The sequence below is a fragment of the Salmo trutta genome, chromosome 3, assembly GCF_901001165.1.
Source record: "Salmo trutta chromosome 3, fSalTru1.1, whole genome shotgun sequence".
NCBI classification, from domain to species: domain Eukaryota; kingdom Metazoa; phylum Chordata; class Actinopteri; order Salmoniformes; family Salmonidae; genus Salmo; species Salmo trutta.
The window spans coordinates 27164260-27184750 of record NC_042959.1 but is presented as its reverse complement, the minus strand read 5'-3'; the positions used below and the strand labels follow the sequence as shown (position 1 = coordinate 27184750).

Below are 20491 nucleotides of genomic sequence, written 5' to 3'. Positions count from 1 at the left end.
TTACTCAAGTAGTATTTTACTGGGTCACTTTTACTTGAGTAATTTTCTAGTCGTGTGTCTTTACTTTTCTTTAAGTATGATAATTGAGTACTTTTTACACCACTGGTCAATACATTTCTCATCTGTTCCTTTCTATCATGTTCATCTCTGTTCCAAACCTGACCCTTGTGGTAATGATCTACCTATCTCATTTTACTGTGTGACTAACTGCATCCCATTTGTCCGTGCAGCCCTTCCCTAACATGTCCCAGCTGTCTGCGGCCCTTGGGGGGCTGAGCGGTGTACCAGAGCTGGAGGTGGAGGCGCTGCGGCCGGTCAACCTGCTGCAGGAAAGGAACTTGCTGCCCCACCGGCCCCTGGACGCCCCAGAACCCAACCTCAGCGCTGACCTAAAGAAGGCCAACTGCAGCCCGGAGTAAGAGGGAGGGAGAGTTTGTGGGTTTGAGAATATGCTGCTATCTGAGCACAAAACTCACTGACAAAATGCAGCATAAACTGAAACACTTTAAATGACAGGTCTCCCAAGCTTATTGATAGGATCAAGCAAAACACATATTGGAAACATTGTTGATTTCAAACGTACTTCTCCATCTCCACACTGCATTGTTCATCCATAGTCTCCGCTAACTCAATGAAACATATTAGCTCATGCCTGGCAAGGCAGTGCTAAACGCTCTTCTCTCTCGCCTCCACAGCACGTTCAGGTGTACCCTGACCAACATCCCCCAGACCCAGGCCCTGCTGAATAAAGCCCGGCTTCCCCTAGGCCTGCTCCTGCACCCCTTCAGAGACCTCACAGTAAGACACCCAACCTGAACACAACCAGGGACCTGCCCACAAACATCCCCTGGCCCCTAACTCCTGGTGTAGATCTGAGAGGATTGGATAGGTGTAAGGAACTGACATTTCATGGAGCTATGAACTTGGAAGGGCAATTTGCTACATTGGAACATAGCACAGAACAAATGTTGTGGAATTGAGTGAATATCCTAGAACAAAACTTGTCAGTGGCTTTTTATATTGACTGATTTTCAGTGTTGATCTATACAATGCCCCCTAAATATAACCCTGTCATATTAAGTTAAACTGAGTACAGAAACAGAACAGCAGGAGGCAATGCAGGTTGAGATGGAGGACAAGGAGGTGCAAAAATACGTTGTTTTAGGTTCAGTCGAAGTGCAAAGTGGTAAAAGTACAAAAAGCCAGTCGGTATTGACATAAGGAGTTGTTTACAGAAAGGATTCCACTCTTACAGATGCAAATTGCAGATGCAGGTTAGATCAAATATAGAGTTTAGACCACATTTTCAGATATAACTTTGTAACAAACCACAGATGAACAAAAAGTCATCTTCATCACAGAATCTCTCTCTATCCATAGCAACTCCCAGTGATCACGTCCAACACCATAGTGAGATGTCGCTCCTGTCGCACCTACATTAACCCCTTCGTCTCCTTCCTGGACCAGAGGAGATGGAAATGCAATCTCTGTTACAGGGTCAACGATGGTACGGATCCCTCTATTCAATATGTGTACAAGGGCAGCAATGTCCAAATGCTGATGTTCAATAACATCTGCTAAATCAACTGAATGTAAATATTGTCCTCCTCAGTTCCTGATGAGTTCATGTATAACCCAGTGACCCGCTCATATGGAGAGCCCCACAAGAGGCCAGAGGTACAGAACTCCACTGTGGAGTTCATAGCCTCTTCAGATTACATGGTTAGTATTCATCCATCCAGAAGCAGTTTGCCCTCAGTCCACCTGCATGCAGGTCTCCATCAGACACACGTCAGACTGCAGATGTTAACTGGTTGAATGTTTGAAGTAAAGCATGTGTTCTCCCCAGCTGCGTCCCCCTCAGCCTGCAGTGTACCTGTTTGTGCTGGATGTGTCTCACAACGCGGTGGAGGGAGGCTACCTAAACGTCTTCTGTCACACCCTACTGGAAAACCTGGACAAGTGAGTCGCTTTGCCATAGAGTCCATACATAGTATTTGGCAACCTTTTAGTTCTCAAAATAAGTCTCTCTTTTTGTAGTTTAGGCTCCATTTCAAAGAGAGAGGGGAGAGAAAAAAAAGGGAAATGTAAAATATGGCACGCCCTCTGACAAAGGCGTGCTTGCATTGGCCTGCTTGCAAGTGCGCAAGAACTGGAGGAATATTGAAATGAATCTCTCTGGTGCATTCTATTTTAGCAGTTAAGTCCATCAGCATGCATACATATAAAATACCCCTTCAGCCCCCAGCTGTGCCCTGGACACCATATGTGAATTGATTGCCCCCCATCTATCTTCAGAGTTCGTACTGTTAGGTGACCTAAACTGGGACATGCTTAACACCCCGGCCATCCTACAATCTAAGCTAAATGCCCTCAATCTCACACAAATGATCAAGGAACCTACCAGGTACAACCCTAAATCTGTAACCATGGGCATGCTCTTAGATATCATCCTGACCAACTTCCCCTCTTAATACACCTCTGCTGTCTTCAACCAGGATCTCAGCGATCACTGTCTCATTGCGTAATGGGTCCGCAGTGAAACGACCACCCCTCATCACTGTCAAACGCTCCCTTAAACACTTCAGCGAGCAGGCCTTTCTAATCGACCTGGCCCGGGTATCCTGGAAGGATATTGACATCATCCCGTCAGTAGAGGATGCCTAATTGCTCTTCAAAAGTGCTTTCCTCACCATCTTAAATAAGCATGCCGCATTCAAAAAATGTACACAGTCAGTTAGGAAAGCCAAGGCTAGCTTTTTCAAACAGAAATTTGCTTCCTGTAGCACTAATTCCAAAAGGTTTTGGGACACTGTAAAGTCCATGGAGAATAAGAGCACCTCCTCCCAGTTGCCCATTGAACTGAGGATAGGAAACAATGTCACCACCAATAATCTACGATAATCGATCATTTCAATAAGCATTTTTCTATGGCTGGCCATGCTTTCCACCTGGCTACCCCTACCCCGGCCAACATCTCAGCACCCCCTTCAGCAACTTGCCCAAGCCCCCCCGCTTCTCCTTCATCCAAATCCAGACAGCTGATGTTCTGAAAGAGCTGCAAAATCTGGATCCCTACAAATCAGCTGGGCTAGACAATCTGGACCCTCTCTTTCTAAAAGTATCTGCCAAAATTGTTACAACCCCTGTTACTAGCCTGTTCAACCTCTTTCGTATCGTCTGAGATCCCCAAAGATTGGAAAGCTGCCGCGGTCATCCCCCTCTTCAAAGGGGAGACACTCTAGACCCAAACCGTTATAGACCTATATCCATCCTGCCCTGCCTTTTCTAAAATCTTCGAAAGCCAAGTTAACAAACAGATCACCAACCATTTCGAATCCCACCGTACCTTCTCCACTATGCAATCTGGGTGCACCTCGGCCACGCTCAAGGTCCTAAACGATATCATAACCGCCATAGATAGAAGACAGTACTGTGCAGCCGTCTTCATCGACCTGGCCAAGGCTTTTGACTGTCAATCACCGCATTCTTATCGGCAGAGTCAATAGCCTTGCCTTCTCAAATGACTGCCTCGCCTGGTTCACCAACTACTTCTCTGATAGAGTTCAGGGTGTCAAATCGGAGGGCCTGTTGTCCGGACCTCTGGCAGTCTCTATGGCGGTGCCACAGGGTTCAATTCTTGGGCTGACTCTTTTCTCTGTATATATCAATGATGTCGCTCTTGCTGCTGGTAGTTTTCTGATCCACCTCTACGCAGATGACACCATTCTGTATACATCTGGACCTTTGGACACTGTGCTAACAAACCTCCAGACGAGCTTCAACACCATACAACACTCCTTCCGTGGCCTCCAACTGCTCTTAAATGCTAGTAAAACTAAGTGCATGCTCTTCAACCGATTGCTGCCCGCACCCTCCCTCCCGACTAGCATCACTACTCTGGACGGTTCTGATGGACAACTACAAATGCCTAGGTGTCTGGTTAGACTGTAAACTCTCCTTCGACTCACATTAAGCATCTCCAATCCAAAATTAAATCTAGAATTGGCTTCCTATTTCGCAACAAAGCCTCTTTCACTCATGCTGCCAAACACACCCTCGTAAAACTTACTATCCTACCGATCCTTGACTTCGGCGATGTCATTTACAAAATAGCCTCCACTCTTCTCAGCAAATTGGATGTAGTCTATCACAGTGCCATCCGTTTTGTCACCAAAGCCCAATGTACTGCGACCTGTATGCTCTCGTTGGCTGGCCCTTGCTACATATTCGTTGCCAAACCCACTGGCTCCAGGTCATCTATAAGTCTTTGCTAAGTAAAGCCCCGCCTTATCTCAGTTCACTGGTCACCATAACAACTCCCACCCGTAGCATGCGCTCCAGCAGGTATATTTCACTGGTCACCCCCAAAGCCAACACTTTCTTTGGCCGCCTGTCCTTCCAGTTCTCTGCTGCCAATGACTGGAACGAATTTCAAAAATCACTGAAGCTGGAGACTTATATCTCCCTCTCTAATTTTAAGCATCAGCTGTCAGAGCAGCTTACCTACCACTGTACCTGTACACAGCCAATCTGCAAATAGCACACCCAACTACCTCATCCCCATATTATTTCTTACCCTGTTGCTCTTTTGCACCCCAGTATCTCTACTTGCACATCTGTCACTCCAGTGTTAATGCTAAACTGTAATTATTTTGCCTATTTATTGCCTACCTCCCTACTCTTCAACATTTGCACACAATATACATAGATTTTTCAAATTGTATTTAATTTTTTCTATTGTATTATTGACTACGTTTGTTTGTTATTCTTGTTGTTTTTGTCGCACTGCTTTGCTTTATCTTGGCCAGGTCGCAGTTGTAAATGAGAACTTGTTCTCAACTGGCCTACCTGGTTAAATGAAGGTGAATTAAAAATAAAATAAATATGGGGACCAATAGGATTTGGGCAACCCAGAGGGATAATCTGTAACAGTTCCACAAGGAGTAGCCTGTTTGAAGTTGATACGCTTCAACTATGAAGTAAAGAAAGACATATACATGAAGTCGGAAATTTACATACACTTAGGTTGGCGTCATTAAAACTCGTTTTTTAACCGCCATAAATTTCTTGTTAAACTATAGTTTTGGCAAGTCGGTTAGGACATCTACTTTGTGTCACAAGTCATTTTTCCAACAATTGTTTACAGACAGATTATTTCACTTAGTGTAAGTAAGTTGTATTAATTCTAAGTTGACTGTGCCTTTAAACAGCTTGGAAAATTCCAGAAAAAAGGATGTCATGGCTTTAGAAGCTTCTGATCGGCTAATTCACATCATTTGAGTCAGTTGGAGGTGTACCTGTGGATGTTTTTCAAGGCCTACCTTCAAACTCAGTGCCTCTTTGCTTGACGTCATGGGAAAATCAAAAGAAATCAGCCAAGATCTCAGAAAAAAAAAAACATTGTAGACCTTCACAAGTCTGGTTCATCATTGGGAGCAATTTCCAAAAGCCTGAAGGTACCACGTTCATCTGTACAAACAATAGTACGCAAGTGTAAACACCATGGGACCACGCAGCCGTCATACCGCTCAGGAAGGAGACGCGTTCTGTCTCCTAGAGATTAACGTACTTTGGTGCGTAAAGTGCAAATCAATCCCAGAACAACAGCAAAGGACCTTGTAAAGATGCTGGAGGAAACCGGTACAAAGTATCTATATCCACAGTAAAACGACTCCTATATCAACATAACCTGAAAGGACGCTCAGCAAGGAAGAAGCCACTGCTCCAAAACCACCATAAAAAAGCCAGACTACGATTTGCAACTGCACATGGGGACAAAGATCATACTTTTTGGAGAAATGTCCTCTGGTCTGATGAAACAAAAATAGAACTGTTAGGCCATAATGACCATCGTTATGTTTGGAGGAAAAAGGGGAGGCTTGCAAGCCGAAGGACACCATCCCAACCGTAAAGCACAGGGGTGGCAGCATCATGTTGTGGGGGTGCTTTGCTGCAGGAGGGACTGGTGCACTTCACAAAATAGATGGCATCATGAGGTCGGAAAATTATTTTTATTTATTTATTTTTATTTATTTCACCTTTATTTAACCAGGTAGGCAAGTTGAGAACAAGTTCTCATTTACAATTGCGACCTGGCCAAGATAAAGCAAAGCAGTTCGACAACATACAAAAACACAGAGTTACACATGGAGTAAAACAACATACAATCAATGATGCAGTAGAAAAAAATAAGACTATATACAATGTGAGCAAATGATGTGAGATAATGGAGGTAAAGGCAAAAAAATGCCATGGTGGCAAAGTAAATAAAGTATGGCAAGAAAAAACACTGGAATGGTAGATTTGTAGTTTGAAGAAAGTTAAAAGTTAAAATATAAATAATATGGTGCAAAGGAGCAAAATAAATAAAATAAAATTATGTGGATATATTGAAGCAACATCTCAAGACATCAGTCAGGAAGTTAAAGCTTGGTCACAAATGGGTCTTCCAAATAGACAATGAACCCAAGCATTCTTCCAAAGTTGTGGCAAAATGGCTTAAGGACAACAAAGTCAAGGTATTGGAGTGGCCATCACAAAGCCCTGACCTCAATCCTATAGAAAATTTGTGGGCAGAACTGAAAAAGCGTGTGTGTGCAAGGAGGCCTACAAACCTGACTCAGTTACACCAGCTCTGTCAGGAGGAATGGGTCAAAATTCGCCCAACTTATTGTGGGAAGCTTGTGGAAGGCTACCCAACACGTTTGACCCAATTTAAAGGCAGTCCTACCAAATACTAATTGAGTGTATGTAAACTTCTGACCCACTGGGAATGCGATGAACGAAATAAAAGCTGAAATAAATAATTCTCTCTACTATTATTCTGACATTTCACTTTCTTAAAATAAAGTGGTGATCCTAACTGACCTAAGACAGGACATTTTTACTAGGATTAAATGTCAGGAATTGTGAAACTGAGTTTAAATGTATTTGGCTAAGGTGTATGTAAACATCCGACTTCAACTGTGTGTATATATAGTTTTTCTCGCCAGGAAAAGAGACATGGAATACTTGAGCAGGACTGTCATTACAGTTTTTCCCAGGAAATTCAATTGTTCTTTGTCTTAACCTAACAAAACTAGCTCTGACAACTGTTCCCTGCTGGTTTCGATGTCTGGAAGATCTGTTACGTCAACGCCATAATGCCAAATCCATAATCACACTTTTTGACGTGGAAATGAGTTCACCAGAATTCCAGTACACACACACACACACACACACACACTGGCATTGTCAAAGCCAAGAGAGATTCTGCCATTTCCATTGTCCAGTTCTGTTATACGCTGGAGGCTAGGGTGACTCTCTGGGGGTTCTGTGTTTCAGGATGCCCGGGGACACGCGCACCCGAGTTGGCTTCATCACCTTCAACAGCACCATCCACTTCTACAACCTCAACGAGAGCCTCTCACAGCCCCAGATGCTGGTGGTCTCCGACATCGACGGTGTGTGTGTTCTTTCAGTCAGCTCCCCTCATCCGTCTTCAGGTCCACTCCCTAGAAATGTCAATCGGTTTGTGCTCTAGCCAACATGTTGTTATCTTGCTAAACAACTCTTGGCAAGGCAACAGTGTAGTGTTGACGACTGCAGACTGACTGCATCCCCCCTCCCTCAAACTGACCTGTCACTTATTTACTAATGGTTGAAATAATAACTTTTTTGTTGTTGTTGTGGTATTTCTCCAAATTAAATATCCCAGAAATTGAATTGGAGCTGTGATACATTAAATGATTCCGTCTTGGTTCTGTTTTTGTAGATATCTTCATTCCAACCCACGACAGTCTGCTGGTGAACCTGAAGGAAAGCAGAGCGGTAAAGGTTTTTATTTGACTGAGAATGTCTGCAACTATTTGTGTTTACCAGTGTCATCACAGGCTTGTTTTCTTGACTGGCATGTGAGGGTGAGAGTCTTTGTGTGTTTTTTGACCATGTGTGGTAGTGTTTTTTGATTGTATGGCTTTTTTTGTGTGATTATTTTAAAAAATGTGACTGCTCTCTTTCTCTCTCCTTTCTCCCCCCCCCCCCCCCAGCTGGTGAGGGTACTGTTGACCTCCCTACACAGCATGTTTAGCCAGACCAGGGAGACCCACAGTGCCCTGGGACCGGCGCTGCAGGCTGCCTACAAACTCATGTCCCCCACGGGGGGCCGCGTCTCCGTGTTCCAAACCCAGCTACCCACGCTGGGCGCCGGCCTGTTGCAGTCCCGGGAGGACCCCAACCAGAGGTCCAGCACCAAGGTATGAGTGATGAGTCACACACACACACAGGCATGACACACACAAACACAGTACCAGTCAAAAGTTTGGACACTACTCATTCAAGGGTTTTTCTTTATTTTGACTATTTTCTACATTGTAGAATAATAGTGAAGACATCAAAACTATGAAATAACATGTATGGAATCACGTAGTAACCAAAAAAGTATTCAACAAATCAAAATATATTTGAGAATCTTCAAAGTAGCCACCCTTTGCCTTGATGACAGGTTTGCTCACGCTTGGCATTCCTCAACCAGCTTCACCTGGAATGCTTTTCTAACAGCCTTGAAGGAGTTCCCACATTCTGAGCACTTGTTGGCTGCTTTTCCTTCACTCTGTGGTCCAACTCATCCCAGACCATCTCAATTGGTTTGAGGTCAGGTGATTGTGGAAACCGGGTCATCTGATGCAGCACTCATCACTCTCCTTCTTGGTCAAATAGCCCTTACACAGCCTGTTGGTGTGTTGGGTGATTGTCCTGTTGAAAAACGAATTATAGTTCCACTAAGCGCAAACCAGATTGGATGGTGTATCGCTGCAGAATGCTGTGGTAGCCATGCTGGTTAAGTGTGCCTTAAATTCTAAATAAATCACTGACGGTGGTTTTTCCTTTCCTGTGGTGGTCCTCATGAGCCAGTTTCATCATAGTGCTTGATGGTTTTTGCGACTGCACTTGAAAACTTTCTTGACATTTTCCGGATTGACTGACCTTCATGTCTTAAAGTAATCATGGACTGTCGTTTCTCTTAGCCCTATTCGGTAAAAGACCAAGTCCAAATTATGTGAAGGACGCTCAAATAAGCAAAGAGAAACGACAGTCCATCAATACTTTAAGACATGAAGGTCAGTCAATCCCAAGAATTTAGCGCTATGATGAAACTGGTTGTCATGAGGACTGCCACAGGAAAGGAAGACCTCTGCCTCAGAGGATACGTTCATTAGAGTTATCAGCCTCAGATTGCAGCCCAAATAAATGCTTCACTGAGTTAAAGTAAGACTCCTCTCAACATCAACTGTAAAGAGGAGACTGCGTCAATCAGGCCTTCATGGTCGAATTGCTGCAAAGAAACCAATTCTAAAGCACATCAATAAGAGGAAGAGACTTGCTTGGGCCAAGAAACATGAGCAATGGACAATAGACTGGTGGAAATCTGTCCTTGGTCTGATGAGTCCAAATTGGAGATTTTTGGTTCCAACCGCCGTGTCTTTGTGAGACGCCGAGTAGGTGAACAGATGATCTCCGCATGTTTGGTTCCCACCGTGAAGCATGGAAGAGGAGGTGTGATGGTGTGGGGGTGCTTTGCTGGTAACACTGTCTGTGATTTATTAAGAATTCAAGAAATATGGCTACCACAGCATGGCTACCACAGCATTCTGCAGCGATACGCCATCCCATCTGGTTTGTGCTTAGTGGCACTATCATTTGTTTTTCATATGTTTTATTCATTGTCGTCACTATTATTCTACAATATAGAAAATAGTAAAAATAAAGAAAAACCCTTGAATCAGTAGGTGTGTGCAAACTTTTGACTGGTAGTGTACAAACAAAATCAAATTAAATCAAATGTTATTGGTCACATACACATGGTTAGCAGATGTTAATGCGAGTGTAATGAAATGCTTGTGCTTCTAGTTCCGACCGTGCAGTAATATCTAACAAGTAATCTAACAATTCCACAACAACTACCTAATACACACATCTAAAGGGATGGAATAGGAATATGTACATATAAATATATGGATGACCGAGCGGCATAGGCAAGATGCAATAGATGGTATAAAATACATTACTCATCTCAAATGTATATACTGTAAGATTTGTAAATATTATTAGTGACTAGTGATCCATTTATTAAAGTGTCCAATGAATCGAGTCTGTATGTAGGCAGCAGCCTCTCTGTGTTAGTGGTGGCTGTTTAACAGTCTGATGGTCTTGGGATAGAAGCTGTTTTTCAGTCTCTCGGTCCCAGCTTTGATGCACCTGTACTGACCTCGCCTTCTGGATGATAGTGGGTGAACAGGCAGTGGCTCAGGTGGTTGTTGTCCTAGATTATCTTTTTGGCCTTCCTGTGATATCAGGTGCTGTAGGTGTCCTGGAGGGTAGGTAGGTTGCCCCCGGTGATGCCTCTGGAGAGACTTGCGGTTGAGGGAGGTGCATTTGCCGTACCAGGCGGTGATACAGCCCGACAGGATGCTCTCAATTGTGCATCTGTAAAGTTTGAGGGTTTTAGGTGACAAGCCAAATTTCTTCAGCCTCCTGAGGTTGAGGAGGCGATGTTGCGCCTTCTTCACCACGCTGTCTGCGTGGGTGGATCATTTCAGTTTGTCCGTGATGTGTACGTCGAGGAACTTGAAGCTTTCTACCTTTTCCACTGCTGTCCCGTCGATGTGGATAGGGGAGTGCGCCCTCTGCTGTTACAGCCAAATGCCTGAGTATGGTTCTGTGATGTAAGGTTCCAGTTGTCTAAGAAGTCTATTGTGCATGTTATGTTGTGACAGGGGGTCCAACACCTGGGCCCAGCCACAGACTTCTACAAGAAGCTGGCCCTGGACTGTTCTGGCCAACAGATAGGAGTGGACCTGTTCCTCCTCAGCTCCCAGTACTCTGACCTGGCCTCACTAGGTAAGACGTGACCGCTCATTCTTTAGCTGAAAAAAACCCTACAAAATCTCATGATAAAATAGAATATAGCCGTCCTTAGAGTAAACATTAAACATCAGGCTGACCACAGCATCCTCTGTCCCTCTCCTCGGTCCAGCCTGTATGTCTAAGTTCTCAGCGGGCAGTATCTTCTACTACCCCTCGTTGCACCACGTTCACAACCCGGCCCAGCTGGACAAGTTCCAGAAGGATCTGGAGCGCTACCTCACCAGGAAGATCGGCTTTGAGGCCGTTATGAGGATACGATGCACCAAAGGTAGGTCTCAAAGATGTAAACAAGTATGTAGTTGTTACGATTTTGCAACAGTAAACTACTTCTAGATAATAAAAAAAAATGTGTGTATTGTCTTTTAGCGGGTTTATTTTCTTTCTGAAAGTTAATGTTGTCACTCGCCAAAATGAACAGTATACATTTATTGACCATTTCCATATCTATTTAGGGGTTATCATTACTAAGTATGTCGGTCTCCTCTCTCCTTGGTTGACAGGCTTGTCCATCCACACGTTCCACGGGAACTTCTTTGTGCGCTCGACGGACCTGCTGTCCCTGGCCAACATCAACCCAGACTCGGGCTTCGCCGTGCAGATGTCTATAGAGGAGAGCCTGGCCGACACCTCGCTGGCCTGCTTCCAGTCTGCGCTGCTGTACACCTCCAGCAAAGGTACACACATTCGTGCGCACACAGTTTAATCTCTTCAACCTTCTCACATTTTAATTCGTTGTGGAAATAATTTTAGTCAAATATTTTAAATGCTCGTGGGGAAGTCATTCCACTTTTTTACTTTTAACAAAATTAATAATTTGTTTCTAAACAGTTATTTTAGTATCATCTAACAAAGACTGAGTGTACGCCCTTCTCTAATTATTTCTGTGACCCTCTCTACGTCCTCCTAGGGAAGAGGCGGATCCGGGTCCATACTCTGTGTCTGCCAGTGGTGAGCCAGCTTAGTGATGTATATGCCGGGGCTGATGTTCAGGCCATCACCTGCCTCCTAGCCAACATGGGTGTGTGTGTGTATCTATCTCTCTCTCTCTCTCTCTCACTCACTCTCACTCTCACACTCTCTCACAGTATTTGTTCATGGGACCTGATTTTTCAATTTCTATGAACAGCCATTGACCGGTCGATATCGTCAAGCCTGTCGGATGCCCGGGATGCCCTGGTGAATGCGGTGGTGGATTCTCTGAGTGCATACAAGAACACCGTATCTAATATCCAGCAGTCTGGTCTCATCGCCCCTGCAGCCCTGTGTCTCTTCCCCCTCTACGTGCTGGCACTACTCAAACAGGTCAGTCTGTGCACTACACACACAAACAGTCTGCAGACAGGACTGTACACATAAACACGTCTCGGGTTTGTGTACATATGCCCCAACACATGCATCTAAGGTCGTCCCGGGGACAATAAAAAATTGTCTGGACGATAGATCCAAAATTCATACAAACCCCCAAAAATAATTTAACCAATGAGGCTGATGCAACAGATCAAAACGTTTAGCTTAACATGTTGGTAAACTATTGTTTATTTACATTACAGGGCTCCCCTGGTGCCACTGACTTTTTCAGTTGGTGGCACCAGCCCATTATTTGGTCACACCCTAAAATAATTTATTCAATAAATAAGTTCGGGAAAAAAATAAGTTATTACATTTTAAACTATTAAGTGTATGGTTAAATGTTTAAAAAATTGCGGACTGCCTCCGCTCAGATTGCAAGGTGGGTGATATGTCTTTTGACCATTTGATCTGAACGAACCGTGTCGACAGTCAAGCCTTGAGCCATTAATGTTAATTATCTTACATTGTATTTGTCAAACATGACTGGCGTTTTAGCCTATATTTACAGTACAATTCATTAAAAATAAAAAACATACCTTATGTACATAAGTATTCAGACCCTTCGCTATGAGACTCAAAATTGAGCTCAGGTGCATCCTGTTTCCTTTGATTATCCTTGATGTTTCTACAACTGGATTGAAGTCAGCCTGTGGTAAATTCAATTGATTGGACATGATTTGGAAAGGCACACACCTGTCTATAAAGGTCCCACAGTTGACAGTGCATGTCAGTGCAAAAACTAAGCCATGAGGTGGAAGGAATTGTCCGTAGAGCTCCGAGACAGGATGGTGTCGAGGCACAGGTCTGGGGAAGGGTACCAAAACATTTCTGCAGCATTGAAGGTCCTCAAGAACACAGAGGCCTCCATCATTCTTAAATGGAAGAAGTTTGGAACAACCAAGACTCTTCCTAGAGCTGGCCAAACTGAGCGATCGGGGGAGAAGGGTCTTGGTTAGGGAGGTGACCACGAACCCGATGGTCACTCTGACAGAGCTCCAGAATTCCTCTGGAGATGGGAGAACCTTCCAGAAAGACAACCATCTTTGCAGCAGTCCCCCAATCCGGCCTTTTATGATAAAGTGGGCAGATGGAAGCGACTCCTCAGTAGAAGATGCATGACAGCCCTCTTGGAGTTTGCCAAAAGGCACCTAAAGACTCTCAGATCATGAGAAACAAGATTCTCTGGTCTGATGAATCCAAGATTGAACTCTTAGGCCTGAATGCCAAGCATCACTTCTGGAGGAAACCTGCCACCATCCCTACGGTGAAGCATGGTGCTGGCAGCGGCATGCTGTGGAGATGTTTTTCAGCGGAAGGGACTGGGAGACTAGTCAGGATTGAGGGGAAAGATGAACGGAGCAAAGTAGTGTACAGAGAGATCTTTGATGAATACCTGCTCCAGAGCGCTCAGGACCTCACTGGGGTGAAGGTTCACCTTCCAACAAGACAATGATCCTAAGCACACAGCCAAGACAATGCAGGAGTGGTTTGGGACAAGTCTCTGAATGTCCTTGAGTGGCCCAGCCAGAGCTCGGACTTGAACCTGATCGAACAACCTCTATAGAGACCTGAAAATAGCTGTGCAGCGATGCTCCCCATCCAACCTGACATCTTGAGAGGATCTGCAGAGAAGAGTAGGTAAAACGCCCCAAATACAGGTATGCCAAGCTTGTTGCGTCGTACCCAAGAAGACTTGAGGCTGTATTCGCTGCCAAAGGGGCTTCAACAAAGTTTTGAGTAAAGGGTCTGAATACTTATTATAATGTAATTTCCATTTTTTATTTGTAATACGTTTGCAAAAATGTCTAAACCTGTTTTTTTGCTTTCTCATTATTGTGTTTAAATTGATGAGGGGGAAAAAACTATTTAATCAATTTTAGGATAAGGCTGTCACAATTTTTTTGGGGGAAAAAGTCCAGTTGATGTTATTATGTAAATGTATGCAAAATAGATTTGAATATTATTCAAATGTTAGCTTTTTTTTTTTAGAGGCTAGTATTTGAATGCGAATTTGTGGCTGAGTTGATCTATTTCAGTAGTCCACATATTAGTCTTTCAAATCACTGTGAATGACCTAGGTCCTAGAGTAGCACCATGTTGGAATATTCATTTATTTTGTATCATTTTTTTAAAATGCATTTTTATTTTTTTACAAGTGGGCCTAATTTCATTTGGGATGCTTCATCTTCAGTTTTGGACAGTTGAAATTGCGCTTTGGGACGATTCTGGGTTGAGCCGGCCTTTACACATACCTAGCCCTTTTGGCCAGAGGAGCTTTTGTATGTACTGTTTATCTCAGTCACTAGTTAAGTTAGAAGGAAGCTGTCAATGCCACCCCTTCTCATGAGTCTGTTCCCTCTTCTCCTCCTCTTTCCTCTTCCTCTCCACCGAACAGAAAGCACTGCGCACAGGGACCAGCACCAAGCTAGACGAGCGTGTCTTCGCCATGTGTGAGTTCAAGAGCCAGCCGCTGCAGCAGATCATGCGCACGGTCCACCCTGACCTCTACCGCCTGGACACCATGTCAGACCAGGTGAGAGATCACACCGACACTCTGCTTTTAACAACTGATCCAAAATCAGCTCTCCACTGACCTCTGGTGTTATGATCTACACAGGTGGGAAATTAACTTTTTTGTCCACCAGCAACTTTGGCAGGTAGATTGGGTAAAAACCTACCAGCCACTCAGATTTTTTTTTTTTACCAGCCAAAATACACTACCGGTTAAAAGTTTTAGAACACTTACTCATTCAAGGGTTTTTCTTTATTTTGACTATTTTCTATTTTCATTGTAGAATAATAGTGAAGACATCAAAACTATGAAATAACACATGGAATCATGTAGTAACCAAAAAAGTGTTAAACATATCAAAATATATTTTATGTTTGAGATTCTTCAAAGTAGCCACCCTGTGCCTTGATGACAGCTGCACACTCTTGGCATTCTCTCAACCAGCTTCATGAGGTAGTCACCTGGAATGCATTTCAATTAACAGGTGTGCCTTGTTAATTTGTGGAATTTCTTACCTTAATGCGTTTCAGCCAATCAGTTGTGTAGGGCTATTTGGTAAAATACCCAAGTCCATATTATAGCAAGAACAGCTCAAATCAGCAAAGAGAAACAACAGTCTTATCATTACTTTAAGACATGAAGGTCCGTCGATACGGAACATTTCAAGAACTTTGAAAGTTTCTTCATGTCCAGTCGCAAAAACCATCAGGCGCTATGATGCAACTGGCTGTCATGAGGACCACCACAGGAAAGGAAAACCCAGAGTTACCTCTGCTGCAGAGGATACGATCATTAGTTACTAGCCTCAGAAATTGCAGCCCAAATAAATGCTAATGAGTTAAAGTAACAGACACATCTCAAGACTGCGTGAATTAGGCCTTCATGGTCGAATTGCTGCAAAGAAACCACTACTAAAGGACACCAATAATAATAATAATAATAAGAAGAAACTTGCTTGGGCCAAGAATCACGAGCAATGGACATTAGACCTGTGGAAATTTGTCCTTTTTGGTCTGATGAGTCCAAATCTGAGATTTTTGGTTCCCACCGCCGTGTCTTTGTGAGACGCGGTGTGGGTGAACGGATGATCTCCGCATGTGTGGTTCCCACCGTAAAGCATGGAGGAGGTGGTGTTACTTTGCTGGTGACATTGTCTGATTTATTTAGAATTCAAGGCATACATAACCAGCATGGCTACCACAGGATTCTGCAGCGATACGCCATCCCATCTGGTTTTGGCTTAGTGGGACTATCATTTGTTTTTCAACAGGACAATGACCTAACACACGTCCACACTGTGTAAGGGATATTTTACCAAGAAGGAGAGTGATGGAGTGCTGCGTCAGATGACCTGGCCTCCACAATCCCCTGACCTCAACCAAATTGAGATGGTTTGGGATGAGTCGGACCGCAGAGTGATGGAAAAGCAGCCAACAAGTGCTCAGCATATGTAGGAACTCCTTCAAGACTGTTGGAAAAGCATTCCAGGTGAAGCTGGTTGAGAGAATGCCAAGAGGGTGAAAAGCTGTCAAGGCAAAGGGTTGCTATTTGAATCTCAAATATAAACTATATTCTGATTTGTTTAACACTTTTTTTTTGGTTACTACATGATTCCATCCATATGTGTTATTTCATAGTTTTGATGTCTTTACTATTATTCTACAATATTGTAAAACTAAAGAAAAACCCTTGAATGAGTAGGTGTTCTAAAACTTTTGACCGGTAGTTTATTTTACGCCACTATTACACGAAAAATCACAAATAATGGATGTGCGTGCTTTGTAATGTTTCTAAAACAAGAAATGTATTACTAATTAGAAGTAATGTGGTAGGGATGTTGTTAATGTGGTGTAATAATTTAGATACAATTGTATGAACAGTTTTACAACTGAACATCAAGAATCAACAAAGTGCCTAACCTGCCACAAAAATGCTGTGATACGGCTAATTTATTATTAGAGTTCAGGCCTCTACGCTGACATTTTTTTTACAAGGAGCACATAAGTTGAAATTTAGGAGCACACTGAGCACAAGACCTACACACTGAAGAAGGCTGCCAAGCCAAAACGTCTGCGTAAACTATACCTGCTGCAGTGAAAATAATGAAGAAAACATTTGAAGTAAGCCTTATGCGACGTCTTTTGGAGTGCGGAGCAATCACACTTTTGCTTATCTAAATGTACAAGTTTTACAAGCAACCAAACTTCTGGGAGAGGGCGATGGTCCCCTTTTTGATAGGTGTTTTAATGATAAGAAACGACTAAGTTCATTAATAAAAGTTTTTGTTGGAGCGTTTCATGCTCAAACAAGCACTATGTACCCGCAAATATTTTAGTCATTAGGTGTACTTTTTTTTTCAGTTACCTCTAAGGGGCGGGCCGTTAACATGGTAAGGAGACACTCCGTGTATGTCAGAGAGGAGAATCTCTGCTCTCCGCTAGCAGCAGACAGTTGCAGCAAACTCAAACTAATATTGAAAAGCAAACTAGCGTCTGAACAAATCTATGTAACTAGCCAAGAAGCACAAGGACAAAGTCACACTTCATTAGCCTTTTCAGGTCAATTCGACCAACTTCTACATTTGGGCTTTGCATTGAAAAAATACTTTTCTCAAATGTTCTGGCCAACGTGGCTGGTGAAATAGTCATTCTTACCTGCCAGTGCCAAAATTGACCCGCGGGTGGCAGGTGTTCATTTCCCATCCTGCATATAGCAAATGAGTGAAAACAGTTATTGGTTCAGTTCTTAGATACAGTGATTCTATAATGGTGGACTGATACTGATTTGTTATGTATTTGCAGCCTTAGACTGGTTCACAGCTGGAAACATTGGTTTTGTTTAGCTGGGATGGTCACCAGTATACGAATTACGGATAATGCATTACCCTTTCTGTCCACAGGGGGCGCTCCATCTGAACGACTGCATAGTGCCCCAGCCTCATCTGCTGCACCTCACGGCTGAGAAGCTGACCAGAGAAGGAGCGTTCCTCATGGACTGTGGCAGCGTAAGTCCTGCTGTGCTCTCACTCATATGACCAAAGTCCCTGTAAAATGTACCTCGTCTCTGTTTGAAGACTTTAGCAATGCACTCCTCCATCCGTTCTTCCATGATAATAACAGATCTGACGAGGTTGGATAGGTGAAGGCAGTACTGGTAGTAACTCCACTTTCACATATCCAATCATGCATAGATCAGTGATTACGTAAGAGAAGGGACTGGAGGAAAGAATCTTGTATTTGTGAAGAAAGATCCTTGTTACTGTTCTAATGTGCACTACTTTGGCTGCCTTTGTTCTCTTCTCCAGGTCTTTTACTTGTGGATTGGGAAATGCTGTAATGATATGTTCATTCGGGACGTGTTGGGATGCCCAAACCATGCTTCTATACCCCCTAACATGGTTAGTGAGGCACAGACCTTTATTAGACACAATGTGACACATCTACCGCTGTGTATAACTCAGTGTTTTATCTCCAGCTGGTGCTTCACAACGAGTGAGTACTGTACTCAGTTAGTTCAGCTAAGGAGTCATTAACTATTCAATCATTTGTTTATGTTTGGTTCTACTTTTTGACGAATGGCCGTGGCTACCTCAAATAATGTGTCATCACACAACAGGGGTGTTGCAACAACCAACCACGTACAAACTTCACATTCCAAACCACACGTACCTATTTCACTAAACCCCACACACACACACACACACACACACGAGACGTGAAGATCTGGCATTGAAACCAACCACTAGGTCTCTGGAGTCTGTCTTTCTTGAGGGTGCAGCAGTAGTAAAAACAATGATGTGGCTCTTTTTTTTCCCGCTTCTCTTTTATGAATACCAGACCCAAATTCCTGAGCTGGAAACCCCTCTGTCTGAACGACTGCGTGCACTCCTCGCCTGGCTACAGGACTCGAGAACCTTCAGCTCAACTCTTCACGTCGTGAAGTAAGTCAAGTGCCCCTGGTCTGATTAATCGGTGTGTGCGTTGCAAATGAAGCGCCTTGGTCCATGTTATGTAGCAAACCATCAGTTTTCTCATGTGGTAAAAAAGGTCCTGTATGTTCAATGTGAACGTGCAGCCACTGTGAGGGTCGTTGATGGACGGCTAAGATGGAGGCCCTCTATAGTGAGCGTTGTTTTAGTTCATTCTAATGTCATGCCGGTGTGTTGTTGCACTATGACAGGCTGCTGTGAGGATCTGTTTCCTACCCATGTCTAAGTACCATAGGACAGTTCTTCACACCAAAAGGAAGTCTTATGAACGCAAAGAGGCCGTTTTGAGAATTGTTTTGTTCACGAAAGGAAGTCTTACAAATTCAAAGAAGCTTTTAGAGCATCAAAGGAATTTCAATAGACTACATTTATTCAGACTATGCTCTCATTCCTATTTCACATGCTCATCCATTTCATTACTTCTCCCTATAGGGACGATGCTACAGCGAAGACCAGCTTTTTCCAGCACTTGGTAGAGGACCGGTCGGAGTCGGCCCTCTCCTACTACGAGTTCCTGCTCCACATCCAGCAACAGATGTCCAAGTAGAACACATTGAGCAGAAGGCCCCTTAAATGTGGCACATGACAAACCGAAATCTCCCTCAGACTGACTGTAGTGAGGTAGTAGGACCACCGATGGACAACGCCACCACCCCACTGAACCCCTAGCTCTCTGGTAAACCACGGCCTATGAGAGGGGGAGGCTGGTGGAAGGACCAAAGTGAAGATGACTTCCGGAGTTGAAGTGAAGGAATTGCCGTTTTGGACTCACGGAGCAAGTTGTGCGCTCTGAACAGGCTGCTGCTTCAACTATCTTGATGGCTTGAACCCTTCCCCCTATCGTCTCTCAGCCGCTTTCGTAGCTCCACGTAGCATCTCTCCCCAAGGGAAAGCAAGGAGAGGCTGCTACTTCATCTTATTAAGTTGACTCTTCTCCGACACGCCCCCGCACGTTGTGGTATCATAGTTTATCATACATCCTCCCCATCCTTGTCCCGTTTTCTCTTATTTTCAAACACACGAGTACAGCATCCCCTCTTTGTTTTCACTGTGTGGTTTGGAGCCGCATCTTTCACCATTGTGTTTGCTGCTGCTAGTCGGGTGATTGGCTACCCTTTGCTTAACAGGATGCTAGTCAAGTGTTTGAAGACCCTGCCCCCTCCCCCTGCTGTTCAAACCCTGTGTTGTCAAGATTAAACTGAAACCCCTGAACTTCCCCCCCTCTTGTTTTTTGAGCCGCTAACCAGAAGTTGCTGTCCACTTTGTAACTATTGAAAATAATATTTTATGTGCGATAATTTATGACGAGCTTATTAAATAAAATGAAACAGTATTTGGCTTGATGATTCTTTTTCCCTCTTATAACAGTAGGCCATTTACATATTTTGCAGATGTTGTATATTCTGGTATTGCACTACAGGGTTTCTCAGACTTGGTCCTCGGGACCCAAAGGGGTGCACGTTTAGTTTTTTTCCCTAGCACTACACAGCTGATTCAAATAATCAACTAAACATCAAGCTTTGATCATTTGAATCCGCTGTAGTTTTAGGGCAAAAACCAAAATGTGCACCAATTGGGGTCCCCGGGACCGAGTTTGGGAAACATTGGACTAAAGGATCTTCATCTGCTAAAATATATTTAATTCATGGTGTGTGTGGAGAATATTAATAGTTGTATCATGTGACCAAACGGTTTTGCTTTGGTCGAGGGGACACGATTATGGTCAAGTGATT

At 43.7% G+C, this 20491-nt stretch overlaps 1 protein-coding gene across 2 annotated transcripts in view; it reads left to right on the top strand.

The window, feature by feature from the left end:
• The window catches only part of LOC115171390 (protein transport protein Sec24B), a 34442-nt gene extending 14351 nt beyond the window's left edge, over nt 1–20091 (top strand). For both annotated transcript variants that reach the window (XM_029728158.1, XM_029728167.1), the window contains 18 exons: nt 231–415; nt 696–798; nt 1381–1507; nt 1613–1722; nt 1850–1962; nt 7327–7445; nt 7757–7812; nt 8031–8237; nt 10758–10881; nt 11018–11176; nt 11409–11582; nt 11816–11926; nt 12035–12210; nt 14654–14791; nt 17670–17774; nt 18075–18167; nt 18607–18710; nt 19191–20091. In XM_029728158.1, coding sequence (XP_029584018.1) covers nt 231–415; nt 696–798; nt 1381–1507; nt 1613–1722; nt 1850–1962; nt 7327–7445; nt 7757–7812; nt 8031–8237; nt 10758–10881; nt 11018–11176; nt 11409–11582; nt 11816–11926; nt 12035–12210; nt 14654–14791; nt 17670–17774; nt 18075–18167; nt 18607–18710; nt 19191–19305 — 2319 coding nt within the window. In that variant the 3' untranslated portion in view covers nt 19306–20091. The remainder of the gene's footprint in view (nt 1–230; nt 416–695; nt 799–1380; nt 1508–1612; nt 1723–1849; nt 1963–7326; nt 7446–7756; nt 7813–8030; nt 8238–10757; nt 10882–11017; nt 11177–11408; nt 11583–11815; nt 11927–12034; nt 12211–14653; nt 14792–17669; nt 17775–18074; nt 18168–18606; nt 18711–19190) is intronic.
• Nucleotides 20092–20491: the final 400 nt, after the last annotated feature.